Source organism: Anticarsia gemmatalis, chromosome 6 (genome assembly GCF_050436995.1).
Source record: "Anticarsia gemmatalis isolate Benzon Research Colony breed Stoneville strain chromosome 6, ilAntGemm2 primary, whole genome shotgun sequence".
NCBI classification, from domain to species: domain Eukaryota; kingdom Metazoa; phylum Arthropoda; class Insecta; order Lepidoptera; family Erebidae; genus Anticarsia; species Anticarsia gemmatalis.
Window position 1 is genome coordinate 1,522,233 of NC_134750.1, and position 19,403 is coordinate 1,541,635.

The 19,403-nt window shown below is 34.0% G+C and overlaps 2 protein-coding genes across 2 annotated transcripts in view; one reads left to right on the plus strand and one right to left on the minus strand.

Moving 5' to 3' along the window:
• Ance-3 (angiotensin-converting enzyme Ance-3) overlaps positions 1-19,403 on the minus strand; it is a 179,870-nt gene that overhangs the window by 48,512 nt on the left and 111,955 nt on the right. The window lies entirely within an intron of this gene.
• Positions 2,028-9,447, plus strand: LOC142973462 (uncharacterized). Its single transcript, XM_076115154.1, has 2 exons — positions 2,028-2,180; positions 8,129-9,447. Exons 1-2 carry the CDS (start codon positions 2,169-2,171, stop codon positions 9,206-9,208), a joined length of 1,092 nt encoding a protein of 363 aa, XP_075971269.1. The 5' UTR covers positions 2,028-2,168; the 3' UTR covers positions 9,209-9,447.

A 19,403-nucleotide genomic window follows, 5' to 3' on the forward strand; every position in this document is an offset into this window, starting at 1 on the left:
ATCAGACATCAATTATATCTTTTTATGGAATATTTAGGCTAAAGCGCTGCCCTATTTAAGATTTGAATGATATTAAATTAACATTTGGCATAATAAAATATGCTGTTGAAAACGAGCTTTCAAATTGGCACAAGTTTATTCATTTTGATTTTATTTTTTCATACGGACCCAGGTTAACTTCTGATAGCGTGATCCATACAAAAATATTAAGTACTTAAACATATTTTCGTACTTAATGAAACACTTGTGTTTACCGTTGCATTTCCGTAAAAGTAACCCTTTTATGGTAACAAAAGGTCTTTTTTACATGATTTATGGTTAACTATGTGTTAAAGTTATTCAAGTTGACCTTGACTTTCGACTGCTATCCACTTCACATGACAACCAGGAAGATTATCAGGTTGAAAACCCGGATACCTATCTATGGACTGACTGCGTCAATGTTCGCTTATCTCATAGATCAAAAAGCGCAAATGTATGAAAGTGAAATAATATAATATGTGTGTCCGATTTATGAATATATATAATAACTATGCCTAATAACTAGACAAGCTATAATACTGCGTAGTTCTAGATAAATATAGATAATATCGTTTAGAAATATTCTGAAGAAAGAAATTTATAAGAAATCCGTATCGAAACATGACATCAAAGAAATAGTCAAAAAACATAAGTACTGAATTACAAAATCACTGTCACTACAAATGTTTCAAAATTTCGAAATAACGTTTAAATCAAAATCAAACGAACAAACAAGATTTAATATTTGAAGAAATTGATTTCGTATAAAATGATTAAATATTCATAATTTTTAATTTGAACTTTACATTGATCCTCGTTATGTACTATTGACAGTGACCTAAGGTCAAAGGTCATGCGTATTTTGTCTCCTTCTAACTTTTATGATGTAACCAAAATAGAAATATACGGAAGTTTATAATACAGTTATATGCTACTTATTTTTAGATATAACAATACGTTTTTTATTGCAATGAAATGTATTGGCAAGATGTTATTAAGGAAAATAAATACGACCTACTTTTAAATGACAAGAATTTGAAAGAGCAAAGCTTCTATACTATTCAAGATAATATCTCTATTTTTCAAAATACGTCTTGCAACAAAATTTCCTCAATCTAACAGATCAAAAAATTAACATTATTTTGACATTTTTAGCGAACAGTAAGGAACTTTTGAAAAAGCGTTGCAATACAATTTTATTTAGGACATGAGTTAAAGAAAATTTGAAACCTAACTTAATAGTTGAATTAACAGAATTTATCTCCAAGACTTTGCTAACTATTTCCCGTAACTTATTCAATTACTTAACCATTTTGCAGTAATTATGACAACTCGAAATATATCTATACCTTTACACACCATATAAACAACAGACAACTTTGATTATTTTATCTATTTGATATAATAACGTATAATATTTAAAATACATTATTATCCAGGTAACAACGACATAAATAACTCAATACCGTTCAACGGTAGTTAGGTCACTTTTACAACGTCAATATGCAAACGGAAAACAAGAAACATACTACACAGGTTTATTTCATAACAGGTTACAAAAAACGCCATACATTACGTCCTAACAAGACATTTCTATCGGATATCGCCTACTTTGTTTACTTATAACCGTAACGAATATGCTTCAAAGGATATAACCAATCAAATAATTTACGATCTAAAACTATTACGAATGTCTACAATTATTACGAAGTTGTAATCTCACAGGATGCTGGCCGGTATTAAATATCAAACGGAAACACTAATGTTTACTATAATACGCAATTGCAACACGAAACTAAAACCGCAAAAAAACAAAACTAAGTACGTAAAAACAAAACAAAGTTCGATAATTCAAAAATCGAACTACAAATAAACAATTTAAAGTTGTTTCAAACAATTTAAATCTGCTCTCAATTTAAAAATACGAACGTATATTTGTTTTTTATTTTTTTGTATATCGTACGCGCGGCGCGTCTGTCTTCTGTGTGACGGCTAGCCGAATACGAAGGACTCGACGTAGAACAGCCTATTCCCGCTAGAGGGGCAATGGCGAAAGTATCGCCAAATAACCACCTATAAAAACTCACAACACAGTGAACACTGTATCCAGTTCGATTCCCAACACCAACCACCGTTGAAGAGGCATTATGAAAACATCGGTGAGTGTGTGAAGTGCAGTGTAGTGCAAGAAGTGACTTCAAAAAAGTGAAAAAGTGTTATCCCGTGTTTGTGAAGTGATTTGTAGGGCCTGTTATACCATTGGTTTTCGAAAAGTGTTAAAAATTCGAATTTAAGATCGAATTGTATTAAAATTTGCTCTAATTTCGAGCACGGACAATGGTGAAACAGGTCCTAAGTCAAATATGTGAAGACGGGATGTGACACACTTTTTTGAAGTCAATTCTGTGCTTTATTTTTATATATTCAATATAAGAGCATCATTCATTCATAAAACCAAAATAACATTTAATTTTTCAATCAAATTAAATTACGACGGTTCATAAGTAACAGCTATAAAATAATTACCAACAAACTTGATAATGAAAGCGAAGCGATAAATTATTCTGTACGATGCACTCATCCAACATATTATTACGTCACAATAGCTCATGCACTCTCGATCAAGACGAACGGGTTTAATTCCAGTCTGAGTAGGAAGACAGTCCAGGAAACCGTTAGTCAAGGAACGCCCAGTTATACATTGCATAAAGGCACCTTTAGCAAATGTCAAAGAAAAATAAATTCAAATAATTCCAGATTAAAAACGGTCTAACGGTCGGTATTAACGGTCTTATTTAGAAAAAAGAACAACTGTAAGAAAAATATTTTAAATGAACAATTCCGAGTGTACAGATTCTATTTTAAAAACAAATATGTCAAATTAAACGATATTCTATTCAGAAAAATACAAAATGGCTGTAGCTAAATAAACAAATTAAAAATAATCTGAAGGAAAAGAGATCTAGTTAAATGAGAAATTTAACACTCAATTTAATGGCCTGTGAAATTTACTCGTGAGAATACAGTTTGATAGTATCACTATCAAACTGTATAAAGAATAGTTTACCGCAGTTTAGTCTCAATGTTAAATGTAGCAAAAGATCGTTATCTAAGTAAATGGATTTTATCTTGTAGTTATTATAACACAAAGAGGTGCAAAGTCAAATACGATTTCGCAGATGTTTAACTCAAAATTTTGCTTTTCTCACTTTAAGAGAGCATGGCCGCTTTTTTTAAAGTCTTCTGATGACATTTTCTATAGAATTTACATTTGTCAATTAGTCCTTATTTTGCTTAGTCCCAATTCACCGTGAACATTCAACTATTTGTAAAAATACAAGCGTATTACATTACACGTTCTCAATTATCGAAATCCATAAATTACCAGTTAAGTAAGTAATCAGAACAGGAACGAATATTTCAGTGTAAAATGTAAATGAAACCAGTTGTTCAGGCTAACTGCCAACGGGTCGGCTAGTTGATGAATTTATCCGTTTCCCGAACAACCTAGCTTGCCTTAAAAGGCTTTGGTTATTAGTCCAAACTGGTACGGTTTAACTGCATAGTATGGGTGAATAAAACTCGGTTAAATAGTTGAAGTGTTTTTGTACGATAGTATTTCTTCTGAGTATTGTATTACCTAGTTAGTCACATTTGTCAAATTACTTTACAGCAAAAATGACAATATCAAACGCAAAATGAACGTAGTCAGAAAAAATATAGATAAAATGCGTGAACTGAAATATAAAAATGTACTATTGCTATTCCATGCTAAAGTTGAGAGCTATAACTCCGTAATAGCACAATATGAACCAGAGGACGGTAAAAAACTATAAATCAACATTTTCTCAGCAGTCGAACGTTAAGGTATAAGAATATTAATTTTCGTTTACAAAACTACCTGTATCAATCTTATCTTTCAAAGCCACAAAAAATCAAATTAAAATTACAAATGCCTACATCATCTGAGATCATAATAAAAACATCATTGCGTGCTCACATTTCTACATACGCTTAGTAAGTACGGATAAGTACGTAACATAACACAATGATTAATGTGCAGTAACAAAATGTGATTCGGTCAGAACTCAGGTCAGTGAGAATGTCAAATTGTGTAATATAATTGGTGATTACTGTTAATACAAATCGGTTAAAGGTTTCGATAAAGAGGCTGCGAAAAAATGTAGAACATATTGCCAGATCTCGGGAAAAAATGTCAGGCAAAAGAAACCAGATTAATATAAAAAGTATTGCATCGATCCTTTACAAACAAAAGCATATTTTAGTGCTTTAAACGTATAACTAGGTTATGTTATTCATATTACATCATCACCTTTTTTTGATCCCATTTAGGTGCGACAGGAAGATCCCAAATATAGCTCTGTGCTAAAATGTCCATCTCATTCAATCCCAAGTGTACTGCCAATTAGATCATTATCAATATCCTCATATTGTTCATTGTGGAGTCTCTATGCCGTAATGGATTATCCTTAGTCATTCATTATTTAAATCTGGCTCTTCTCCAAAGAATTCTTCAATGGTTTCCCCTATTAGTTAATGAAAACCCTGTTCAATGGGGTCACCGTTTATAGTATTGTTGTCACTGACTATTTCATATACATTGGTATAAGTTATTAGTCATTTCAACTGTATGGTAATTTCCAAAGTTATCAAAGTAAATTATGACCCTTGATATTGTACCTTTACGCGATTTACTATCTAACAGAAACGTAAATTGAATAATTACCATAATATTGCTATTGTTTCCGTTGACATATTCAAATTGAGCACCTTTACTACGCAACTAAGGTTCGTGTACACCAAAAAGCCACAATTATCGTATCGCTAAAACCGAACGCAGTTAGGTAAGTATTCACGACCCATATCCTCTGTTACGAAAGCCCCATAAGAGGTAATATTATCCCACGAGGCGCTAGGCCCGAGGAGACACGAAGCAACCCGATCTTTGCCGACCTCGTTCTCTTTACTTACTGATTAGCATCGTTACTGTCAAACAATGCGAATTGAAATGTTTGTTTACAATTTTCAACTGTTCAATAATTGTTCAGTTAAATCTTATTTTTAGATTCAAATTGCAAAATATATTTCGAAAAATCTTAGATTGATCTTCGATTTGAACACGTTCATTTACATATAAATGTGATTATAGATTTTCTTCCTGACTCGGCTGAGTCATTGGTGTTGAAACTCTTATCCGTCAGATCTGTGTCAACCGAAAGAAAGATGGCCGTCAGCATAAAAATCTAAGGCCATATTTTTATATCGTTTACACACAAATAATGTAAATCGTCGTCACGTGCCGAAGAAGACTATTTTACGAGTTCGAAAGTGGCCTCTGGCATCATGCGGCATCATAAAGATGTGCTTAAAATCATAAAGAGAGGTTGGATTACAAATATCGTTGAGATCGTGATGAAAATGTTGAATGTAGTGCATCGCGGCTGTTTTACAAGACAGTTACGTACGTTGATGCGTTCGTGAGATTCGTAAGACGTTGTATCATTTCGATGTAACTATACGTTTACACAGTTGCTTAGATTTTGCAATGAAATTGATACATAGCTGATAAAATCCGGAGAAAACATTAAAACTCAAATCAAGAAATCAATCGTTCCTAAAGTTAAAGTTATATAATTAGTAACAATTTTACTCCAATTATGGATATAGGCATAATAACACTAAACTAAGCAAATGTAGATGTCATTGACTCCTAAAAACATCTAAAAATAACAAAGCAAGGCCATAAGCAGCCCTTAAAACAATTGTCATTGCATAAGAAAAAGATAAGGCTCTGGGAAATTTAAACAAAGAGGCGGCTATTGAGGCTACAAGTTGCGCCAGATCAACTTGTCTTGGCAATTTGCGACCACCGATTATAGCTCGCTTATAGTACCATTTGTATATAACATGATATTATTTAAATGAGTATTGCGTATGTACAGGTTTTAAGGCATATTTGCTAACTAACCGCTCAATAATCTTTCCTGATTCGAACAAGTTTAGAAAGGAAATATTACTTCATTCTATTTCTGGAATACAACTATCAATAGTGTCCAATACAGCAGTTTTATTTACATTTGTATCTGTTGCTAATTTAATAAAAATAGCTGAGTTTTTTTTTAGCAAGTCTTTGTTAGTTCTTAGATCGTTTTTTCAACGTTTATCAAGGCCTCGTCTCGCGTAATCCAAAGATTTAAATCATTATGAAATAAAAACTGCACTAACGCTTAGTGCTTGTTCACGTTGGAACTCGCGGGCGCGGTGGCGGTCGCGAGCGCGGGGACGTGGCGATTTGTGTTCACGTTGGCCGCCAGGCGGGCGTTTGGCTCAAACTGGCTCAAACTGGTTGATCTTACTTGACATCGCGAGTGGATCGCGCCCGCCACCGCTAGTTGGACGTGAACACACACGAACATCTTCACTTGTTTGATATTGGCGCGAGCGCGCCACGCGGGCCGCGCGCGACGCCGCTAGCTCGCCCGCGACTTAGTGCTCATTCACGTTGACTCGCGGGCGCGGTGGCGGGCGCGGTCGCGAAATATCAAACGTATGGCGATGTACCGAAGTGTTCACGTACAAACCGTTCGCGCGGTCTAAGTGCTTGTTCACGTTGGAACTCGCGGGCGCGGTGGCGGTCGCGAGCGCGGGGACGTGGCGATTTGTGTTCACGTTGGCCGCCAGGCGGGCGTTTGGCTCAAACTGGCTCAAACTGGTTGATCTTACTTGTACGTGAACACTTCGGTACATCGCCATACGTTTGATATTTCGCGACCGCGCCCGCCACCGCGCCCGCGAGTCAACGTGAATGAGCACTTAGACTATGTCGTCGGTGTTTTGCAAAGCCTATGTCTGTGTTGACACTAGATGGCCTTAATTGTGTATTTCTGAAGCAGCAAGCACAGATTAGCTTGTAAGGCTTTCGTCGTTATATAATTTTAATCCGTAAAAGCATGTAGGCGTAAATTTTGGATGTCTTATTGAATAGATGACATACTTAACTGAGAGACAAGTGACATCAATGAGTAAAAGTTGAAGGTGACAAATACTATCGAAATACAAACAAAGCAACTGAAATAAAAGATAATATATTTAAAATGAGTCACAAACTAGATGAAATGAAACAAGTTTATTTTCGTAACACAGTTATTGATGATAGCAATATCCATAATCTATTTCAAGCAACATTGCGCAAAGATAAATTAACAATTTGCAATAAAATCAATCAAATTTAATCATAGAGAACATTTAGTACTAACGTGTTAAATGAAGCACAAATATAAAATGAATAAGGTACTCTACTTTAAGTCATTAAACACCTGACTCGTGATTTAAAGTATGATCATTAAGATTCTTTATTGCATTGCTTCCTGTAACAATGACTTAATTTATTACAACTATATGGGGCAATTTAAGATGACTTTCAATTGCTGGTACAATCATAATATGTATTACGTTACCATCTTTACTATATTTGATTTTGTAATGTGCAATTTGATAGTTAATGTTGACATTTAAAATCATATGTTATCATTTTAATTATATAAGTGACTGTATTGATTTCAGTTGTATTGTTCGTATAGTATTTTGTATTGATTGATAAATGACGAAACTAGAAATTTTGTTGCGAAAATGATTTATACACAAAGTTTAGTGATGTATTATTCGCTTTTTCAACAGTGGTTAATCGAATTACATATTTATACGTTTTTATTTGCATATTTTTCTTTTAATATTAATTTATTTGAATGCTCTTGACTTATAAATACTAATGTTTACTTTATGACGCATCAGTCTGCATTAGTGGAAGTGAATTCTTTCATGTATACTTCCCTCAGTGTTTCATCGGCCACTCATACATAATTCACCAGTTTTTATCACTAACCTATAATTGGCTGTACGTCGTACGTAATGCATATTTCATTACCGTAATAATTACAGAACGATTCGGTATTAGCATTTAATATTTTTAATGACATTGAGATTGTGCCTTAGTGTTTTGACAAACAAATGCAAAATAGGAAGCCTTAGGACATTATCATAAATTATGAAGTTTATCACAGATACTGAGGTTTCATTTTCTTTACAGCTCTGCTTAGTTTTCCTGCTGGTAGCTGCCGCAGCTGCCAGTGAGAAGAAGACGACAGAAAAGAAGGCGGAACCATTGGACAAGAAATTGGACAAACGTGGTCTCCTGAACCTCGGCTACGGCTACGGCATCCACGGTCTGGACGTCGGCTACATCGGTAGCGGACATGGCTTCGGTGGCGCATACAACCTTGTTGAAGACGCTGGTTACCATGGTGGCTACGGATTGAACCTCGGTGAACACCACGACATCACCAGGACCGTCACCATCGTCAAGGGTGTGCCAGTCGCCTACCCCGTCGAGAAGCCAGTCCCCTACCCCGTAGAAAAGCCCGTCCCCTACCCCGTCAAAGTGCCCGTACCGCAGCCCTACGAGGTCATCAAACACGTGCCTGTTCACGTGAAGGAGTACGTTAAAGTTCCAGTCCATGTGCCCGCTCCTTACCCGGTAGAGAAGAAGGTACCTTACCCCGTCCACGTTCCCGTCGACAGGCCTTACCCCGTTAAGGTTCTGGTACCCCAGCCTTACCCCGTCGAGAAACACATCCCCTACCCCGTGAAGGTGCCCGTGCCCGCGCCCTACCCCGTGGAGAAACACGTGCCATACCCCGTCGAAGTTAAGGTGCCCGTACCTCAACCCTACCCCGTTGTGAAGCACGTCGGTGTCCCCGTCAAGGTCCCAGTTGACAGGCCTTACCCCGTGCATGTGCCTGCTCCTTACCCCGTCGAGAAACCAGTGCCCGTCGCTGTCCCAGTCGAGAAGCCCGTGCCAGTGCCCGTACACGTACCCGTCGACAGGCCTTACCCCGTGCACGTTGAGAAACCCGTGCCCGTCCCCGTGAAGGTTCCCGTCCCAGAGCCCTACCCCGTCTACAAGCACGTCCCATACGCGGTCGACAGGCCCGTACCCTACCCCGTCAAGGTGCCCGTAGACAGGCCCTACCCCGTCCATGTTGAGAGGCCCTACCCCGTCGAGGTAGAGAAGCCCTACCCCGTGCCCGTCAAAGTGCCCGTCATCGTCGGCCACGAGCACGACCACTCTTCACACTTGAGCTTTGGAGGCTCTTACTACAGCCATTAGAATAATAATAGCTTTAATGTAAAATTTCATCCGCCAAGCGTTCAAGAGTTATTTATAAATCTCGCCTAGTAGTGGCCGGGACACCAGCAAAAATAAACTCATCATTTTTGTATATTTATATGTAAACATGTCATGTATGTTGTATGTGCGTACGTGTACGTAGTGATATAAAGGTTACCATTTTAGGATATAAGATGAATGTAAAAACGATATGAAAAAATTAAATACTTAAAATAATATTTTTGTATGTTTCATTGTCGCTACAACCTCATAAAAAGGTCAAATATTTATAAAAAATATAAAAGTAAATTGCGGAAATGCTTTGCAAAAAGTGAATACGAGACATTCAGTATATTTTTATGGAATCTAAAATGCATTTTCCGAATGTGACCTCGCATGGCTTTTGCCTTTTCCAGGAAATGTCGAAGTATTGAGGAAATGTACAAATAGACCCAAGTACCTAAACACACATAAAGAACGACCTTCACAATTACTTGCACTCCATTGTATAATATAAGTATATATATTTTTATTTTATTCACCGCGAATGCGATAGCCATTATAAAAAGCAATTACTTAAACTGTGGACTTGAGAACATTTTTGTTAAAAAAATATAATACAGAATTTTTTAATAGAACTTCAAAGTAGATGTCAAATGATAGAATTAGTGATTAATATACAGATTTTGAAACAGAATAATATTTAAAATTAAAATTGATATATATTACAAAATATGATAATATATTTTTTCGAGAAACATCCCTACATTTTCCATTAGAATTTGAAGTTATTTTAACTGCGTTATAATTACGAAAGAATTCAAGGGCTTTTGTTTCATAATACTGCTTCCATAAAATATAATTATATGGAATATAGTCAAATAAATAACGTGTTACAACACGAGAATTTTAATAACACGTCGAGATACGATACGTAACTCGAGTCGATGTTTCGAGTTAAATGTAATTGTAGAGGTGTTAGTTACAGGATATTACTATCATTATAAATGTTTGAATTTTAAAAGGTTTCTAGATATCCTATATTGCTTTTTTATGATAAGGTATACCGAATGAAAGACTTCAAGCTAACGAAGTAGTTAAGTTGTTATAGAAGGTACTGATTGATGACATCGCGTAGATACATTTATAATATCCCGCTAGTTATATTCGAAGGTTGAGACAAAAGTGTATGTAAGACACCCGCGTTTCGCTATCAAATGTATTAGTTCCATTTAATAAGGAGTAAGTCGTACTGAACCAAGCTTCGTATTACTATTATTGAGAATTATCTAAAATAAATTAGAGAAAGACCAGACCGGGAACCGAACCCTGGACCAGTCTAGACCAGTAACCGCACCACAGAAGCAAACTTCGATTGATTGGTGCAGTTGCAATTTTAGATACCTGTACTAATTTAACCGTAGCGTGACTGTTATTTGCATAGAAATTGGCAACTCAAGCTTAATTGGTCTGAAAAATAGTTACAAGACGTAATAGCCAACCGTTTAATATAGTTGTTATTCAAATACACTTAAATCCAGTATATTAATCTAAATCAAATCAATTATAGTCCAATAATTTAGTAAAGAGTCTTGTGCGCTAGGTTCGCGACCATCGGAGGCTTGCAAAATTCAGATTTTTGAATATAAGTATAGGATTATTCAGCTGACGGAGGCCTATACAGCTTTACTATAAAAATATACAAAACATTTGACTACAATAAATTAAGGCCCTCTACTAACTTGTCCGACTATAATATGTCTTATTCGATGTTTTCAAGGATTAATTAATATTTATTATTTTGATGCAAACGATTTGGTGACATACGTCAGTAAATTGAATTTATCTGATATAAAAATATTATTATGTATTCATTTAGTAATTTGAGTATTAAATTATAAAACAGAAGGTTAGAAGCATATTGAAACATAAAAATACATTTTAAATATACTTTTATGAAAAATCGTAGTGGGTTTCGTAGGTATCTGTCTACCCATATGGGAACAAGGCGTGATTTTTTGTATGTATGTATTTTTAGTAATAATTCTGCATACACCAAATTTTCTACAGCATTTATGATGCCATGCATTTTCAAAGCGGTAGTATTTGGATTATTCCCGCAATTATTTCAAACATCGGTAAAAACTTTTATTTTTAATCCAATTTTATTCGTTTTTCTATATTTACAATAAAATAAAATCAGATTTACCATCATCAAATTAATCTTTTAAAACGTCGAAAATCACTATCACTCTATAAAAAAAAAATACTCCATTCACAATTTGTCTTAAGTCCAAACTGTTCGTGTATTACAAGATAAGCTTTACGTAAGATGGTATAAAAGTCGAGTAACGTTCGCAACGACCTTGATGTGAACTTAGTTCTTAATTTTGACATACTTAATATTTATTTATAATGGGGTCAAGTGTACGAGTATTGTTTTTTTGGTCGACAGTGTAATGTTCTGTTATTGCATGGCGTGGCAGGTGTTTTATTCATGTTGTTGCTTAAATTATTTACTATGTCTGTAGTACTCAGATTTTTTATTATCGTTAATACTTTTGAGTTCTCTAGAATATTCAAGTAATATGGTGCATGAACACCAGAACTGACTAATTAGTGTTGCGATGTACCCAAATTTGAGTTAGCTTACTTTTCTATGCATATTTTTCTATTGATACTCATGCAAACCAGCTACACAATAAAATTGTATAACTATATTGCGTGAAAACATGTTATTTCCGATGTTTTTGATAATTTTTAATATATAAACTCATTTTTGGCCTGCATACATCTATTGCCGATGATATATTACTTAACTACTTTCAGTCATTTAAGTCATTATCCAAAGTATCTGCCGAACCTTTCCTCTACACAACTGTCTATAAATTCAATCACAATAGATACATCAACCAAAAACCGCATTCAAACTATTCCCAGCTCGCTACAGATAAGAACAGTTAAGTCACACAAAATGTATGGTTTCTCATACATTGCACACAACACACACATGTTACCCCACGAGGTACAAAGAATTCTTTGTCCCATTGTTGCATATATGCTCACACGCATTCGTACGATTGAGGCCAAAAAAATCGCACACAATGCCGCACAAATATTTGATAATTAAATCTGAATTGTAATCGAGGTTTTAATTGTTTTTCTTCGCATTAGTCCAAGTATAGTATTTGATGTATTTGATATTTTGTGTTGTAAAAAAATGTTTTTAGTAAAATACCTGTATCAAGAGGCTCTTATAGGTATGTCCGGTCTGTAATTAATACAATATACTAATTACATATTTCAGACAGATAATAATATGGTAACTCAAGACCTAACCCCTCCCCCTCGTTTGGGAGGAGACCCTTGCCCTGCAGTGGGACAGATATGGGTTATTAAAAAAAATAAAAAATAATAATAATATGGTCTGAAACTTCATACTTAGTAATATTTTACTAAACAAAACATGATAGTGCATATACGTGAAAAATAAATCACGTAAATTTGTTCTTAGCTAACAAAACTACAGCCATAATTATAATATATCTAACAAAAAAATCATACTATATTTAACGAGAGCGCAAGAAAAATAATAATTATCGTTTATGTATTGAGTTACGTTAAACTGTTTAAAAAAAAGCCTTTTTTTTCTGAGCAAGTTATAAAATATTCTGCGTTTGATTCGTCAAGCGTACTCCTATTAGTACGTCAATAACATGACAAGCGAAGTGATTAATTAGCCACGGACGATAGCACATACAATTACTCTATTCCAGTTCAACATAATAACGCACAGTCACGGCATCAACTATTTTAATTTCCGTCCCAATAAAATACTTGTTTTACTATTTCTACATCTGTGGCATAAATATTAAATGACCAATAAGTACATCACGTATTATCTTTGAAAATTATCTTTAAAAGTATGTATAATGAAAAAATTCGGCACGTTTTGCTAGCATTGTAGTCACGCTATATTTTTGTAAACGTTTCCAGGCAAAAGACAATTCCCACGATAGCAACTGCCAACTAATCTGGGGCCATAGGAACAGTTTAGAAAAACCAATTGACATGAATAACTACAACAGTCTTCGTTATGATCTGAACAGTAGTTTAGATAAGCTGTATCGTTAAGATGGCACTAATAAAGCAGAGAATCAATTATATTGACGATTGAACAACAATTTATTATAGACTCAGTCATGACTCTTTTCAGATTTACAGCGACTTGAATTACGCTGTAGTGTCATTCATCAGAGCTAAAATGTGACGACAACTAACACAAAAGCTACTACATATTTGTCTACTGAATATAAAGCACTTAATATTCTTTAGTGCTTATTTGTTCAATCATCAAGTTTTAATCGCTATCATTACATCAAGGAACTATTTTGTACAAACAAATTACATTTCGACCTATATATTGAAATGCGCAGGAAATCAAATGTACACATAATTATAGGCTAACAAGCCGCAAATCATTACCTAATCAGTTTGTAAGCAAGTAACCATAATTGTGGGTGTGCAAAAATTATAGTGTACACCTTATATTGTCCGCAAGTGTAGTAGCAAGGCTGGGAAAAGCTTTGATCCACTGTTTCACCGTTTTCATTGCGCAAGAGTTGCACTTTGTGAAGAAATAGGTGCTTGTGCGAATTTGTAAAGAAAATTTCCAGGCGAATGAAGTTTTTGGCAGTAGGTTTCGTAAGGGTAAGTGGATGATGCCGATGAAGAAAAACGAAAAGAAGCTTAATTGGAAAATTAAGGGTTGTATGGAATCCGTCTTATTCACTTCAGATTCGGCGGAGAGAGACGGAGGAAAAATAAATATTTAAGACATACAAGCAGCACATGAGTGTTAGGTCCTAATGCGTACTGCAAAGGTTTAAATTTATTATTTAAATATAATTTAATATTGAAATTGATTAAATTATATTTAGATAACAACAAAAATAATAATATGTATTTATACTTTGTCTTCTCTTTTACTTGTTGTCTAAATCAATAATAATTAAACCAGGCACTTGCAGATATTTTACCAAAAAATCCCAAGCTTTAAGTGGCCACATATTATATTCAATCTGACTCACTTTATTAATAAAGGAAACCTCGATTTCTTCAAACATAATCTACTCGAGTCTTTAATCCACAAGAAGCAACCATCGTAACTCATTATTGCGACATCTCATGCATAATCTCCACATTTCTTATTGGTATGCGATTGGTAGAAAATTCGCACGCTCATTACCGAGTTTAACGTGAGTTGTTAATGACCTGGAAACCCGTGGTTACGCCACTGGTCGTTAGTTTTAAATAGTGAATTATTACGAGAATTCTAAGATTTACCGGTACGGTTTCTTTTCTAAACATATACATATCTTTAGAAATGTTTATTTACTGTTTCTAACGGTAAAGGAAAACATCTTGTAAAAGCTTTGGATGCCCAATTCTTCAAGGAATGCAAAATTTCTAATCCACACTTGGTCAGCGTGGTGAGCTCAACGCCTCACTCATTGCAGAAGGTGACCCTTATCCAGCAGTAGAAGCCTATTGTGAGTTTTACATAATATCGAGCTTATTAAAAGCCGAAGGTTTACAAGTGTATTAAAAAAAACAGGCGCTTTTCGCTGTCTAGAATGCTTATCTTGTGTCCATGATTGTACCATAGGGCTGGGCTTTTAGCGGACACGTTTGCAAAATTCGAGCTTCTATTGTGTATGGGAAATGTTCTAATATAAATTAGAAAAGAAGTTTGCAAGCCTATACACTACCACCCAGACCACAGAAGCAGACGATTTTTATATTTTTTTGTTATTTATAGATTAGCCAACAGAGAAGAGCTAATTAAAATAATAAATATAAAATCGCATATCCTTCAGTGTGATGTAAGTTCCTGTTGTATAAAACTAAGCATACTAACTAATACATTATTTACATATTTATGAAATAATCCGGTTCCCGTGTTTCTCAAGACAAGGATTGATGATATAAGGAGATTAAATATATTCTATATTTAAATATACAATATTGAGCCTTATGGATAATTTAAAAGAAAACTGTGGTTTAGTAATTATAATACTATTTTAAGATTTTCTTTTTATTACAACAATATCTAGTCCGTAAATTATGGTAGCTCGACTCATGAGTACCGATAGCACTTTGAAAAAAGCAGTTTTAAGTTATGCAGCTTAATTTGTCAATTGCTACCTGCATAATATTTGCCCAGTGGATTCGACGTCACTGGAATGGATGCTGTGCTAAGAAACATAGGCAACCTATTTTCCCGATACAGATCCTAAACCATTTCAAGCAGTATGATTAACTCTAGTAAGACTGAAAACTAACTCTAAAACTGACCACTTAAGTTTCAATTTATAATAGCAGACAATTAGCACTGCTGATACCACTATGTCGTGACTACTCTCATAAAGACAACGCCATCTATAGGCAAGTCTACGCAAACTCGTAATACAGAGTTAATGCACTCGAAGGTTTTAGAAAGTATAGATAAACCGAGGTTTCTATATTATATTATAGTTCGTTAGTTTACCGATAGAGGGCTTAACGAGAAATTCTTAAATAATCTTAGCTCTGTGGTATTTAGTAGAAAGAATAGGAGTTTAGAACCTAGTATAGTTTAGCTGAGATAGTCTTAAATAACTGTCTATCTTAGTTTATTGTAAGGTTTATACGAATATTTACATCTTTATTTTAGGAATAATCTACTGACTGATTGTTATATTATCGTGTTTAGTGTATGAAGTACAAACGCGATTCGTAGTTTGCAATTTTAGTCACATTCATGAAAGCATTAACGATTGTAGTGTTGAAGTTGGTTATTTTTTTCTCATTTTTAACATGTGGGTGTTACACTGCTGGACAAGGGTCTCTCCCCAAATAAAGCTGGGGTCAGACCTTGAATCCACCCCGCTAACCAAGTTCGGGTTAAAGGAAGTCAAGTACCTACAAGTCTAGTGTCTATGTCTATGAAGTGTTTGGTAGTTATTAATTTAAGATACACAAAGTCTGCTTGGTTTCTAAGTTTTTAAAAGAATGCAGGTGATGTGCAGTAGGATTTAAAGATCACGTTTTTCTAACGATGTTTTCTTCCTGTGCTCAAGATTAATATATCTGAATACACAAGACGATAAATGTATTTCAATATATTAGGCGTAGAAGACTGGGTTTATCACTGTAGTACATACAATTTTCGATCGTAAAAATTGTCTAAACTTTCATCAGCCTTTCATTTTACTACCTAACATAGAACCTACATAATATAACATACTAAGCCTATACACATTCGCGAATCAAAATTGTAACGCTTTCTCTTGTATGATTAAAAAACGACTAAAAACAACGGATGTATGAATAAGAGATGTTCCATTCACTTGTCTTAAACCGTTGCCGTTTTAATATTGAAATGTTAGAATTAGTTATGATTTTATACTTCTTTTTTAATAATCAACCTCTTACCAAGTTGTATTTGAGGGTGCTATTCGCGCAGAACTGCGATGGTTTGTCAGTAGCACCTAAGTGTGATGGGACTTAAATGTTACAAACTTTATTACATATACGAGGTGAGAACATGATGGGCGATCAGGGCAATAATTTTAGGTATTGAGGATACATTTACAATCTTCTTTCTTTCTTCATAGGGATAAAGACCAAAGAACCAAATGAATATAACCATGGGTGTGGTAATACATGGCCTAGGAATTGTTGTCTTATCTTGTCAAGTGCTTCTGCATTTCTGAAACGATGCGTAAAGAAACCTTTTTAGAACCATGGAGTTGTCACGGCTACTAGGTGTTCATCTTAATGGAAAAACTACGATGATGTCGATGGAATAAAATTGTAACCATGGTACTAATGAAGGTAAGGCTGGTTGTACGTTAAGTCTCCCATGACAGAGGTTGAGTATGTGTGTGTTCTATTACGATAGCTTCAACAAAAACTAAGCAGATTTCGATTCGATTTTATTTTAATAAGCAGCACATTAATCATAAAATCTTCCGCATATTACATTTTTGAACAGTAGCAAAAACCAGCTACGTTTTGAAAGTATTGTAAAGATTTATCGCATTACGATACAGAAACCATTTCTAATACAAAGTAAACATTTGCCGACTAGTTGGCCAACAGGTTGGGCAATTAGTTAAGCCTGTAATTGTAACAGTACATAGTACATACTAGATTGTTTAATTGCAATATTTTAGTGATTATGTAACTTAGAAATTAAGTAAGTGCGAAATCCTTTTTAATTGCTCGTAGTAATTTTACAGACTTTCTTTTATGTATGTGTGTTATTTAAATAGAGGGTCCACCTGAGACATAATTTACTTTGACTGTAATAAAATAATTAAAAAAATACCGATACGATAGCTTGAGAAGTTATTGAAACCAAAGCCTATAAACTGAAATCAAACGTTTAAATAGACTGATAATATCGTGTAACTCGTAAAGAGATCTATCTTATACTTAGCTCTGATTTATAAAAGAAAATTTATCAGATATATAGGCACTACTATTTTCTTGCCTGTCTTATCAAACGACTACATAATATCAAATGAGGCACACCGTAGCCAATTGTGAAACAATTATTCATGGAATATATGTACATTTTCATAAAATAATCGAATACACTACGACATAAAGTGTCTTTAAAATTTTCTAAACCCGCGGTTTTTACTTAAACCCTGCATGATAAATCTATCTACCATTGCATAGTATATTATTATATCTATCACGACTATGTCGACATAATAATAACAGAAAACAAACGCTATAACTAAACAGGAGTGCGTAACAAACCGACAGCCATTACACACATGCTAACGTGAAAGGTAGCAGACATAATAAAAACAAAAATTATATATAATTTATCTCGTAGTAAAACTTACTGAGATTATTGCAAGTGTTAGAGCCAAGTTACTTTAAATATAATTAAGTATTAATAAGTAATAAGTAATATCAACGATTTTAAACTCTCGCGACTTGTACACATTATAAGATAATGAATAAACCTTCAAATTATAAAATATATCACTTGAAAAATAGCTATTTAAACAATTGTAAGGGTTTTAGTGATTTGATTCCAGCAGCTGCTTTATTTTTTTGGACATTTTTCGCATAGATCTCATTTCCATATATATACTTATCGTAGTTTAGTAACCGTTTCAATTATATTTCTACTAAAAGATTTGTATATCTGTAACTCATAAGAGATAATGATAAAGATCGATTTAAGTAAAATCTTAAAAGTATGGTTCCTTAAAGAAAACTTGCCTTCAGCGGCAGCACCGTTGCAATGCAGAGCTTTAATAAAGATGAAATTACCTGAAACAAATAAAAATAATAATTATTGTTTTTATCTAGAATGCTTCCTCTCTCAAACATTAGTTTAAATAAAAACTTAAAGGCTTATTTAGTCTCGTAAATGGTTTATATTTGCAAACTGTAACGCTATTCTCTACCGTTATTGACTATCCACAACCAGCTGGCTATCGCAAAATATTTTACAAAACTCTGATCAGCGCCTCTAGCGGGCGGTGTAGGAACTATTTTTGCACTGAATTTTAAATGTCAATCACTCAATTCTCGGTAGTATCGACTGTAGGGAGTTGCGCTACTGACTCGCCACTTGGCTCTAGCACAACCGTGCGTCCAAACTATGTTGTGTAAGTCTAACAATGTGTGCAATAATTTATTAATGTGTTAACACTTGATATATAATAACGAAATTACGCAATTTTGTTACGTATATAATATTTTTAAAATATGTAACGTGAATATTTTGAACTTAAATATTTTAATTATTAATTACGAACATAGTTCTCTTAAAAAAATACAGAATGATTTTTTTAAGTTGTTTTGTTCTGAAGTTCAAATTTTTCAAATTTATTGCAGGTTTTGATAATATTTTTAACATATACAATAGTTTTCAGCGTTGATCATATAACCTAAAGTTTGGCATTATATCGAACTTTAAGGTGTTTAAACTAAAAAAATTGGTAAAACGAAATACAATTTCTTAGACTGAAGAATCGAAATTCATACAACAATTCAACTTAGTAATTCAAAAGTTAAAATGATGTCTGCTAAAGAAAATTATTATAATATTTTATTTTAAAACAAACAAAAATACACAATAGCTACATTATAGAAAGCATATCGAAATAACGATTAATTATGA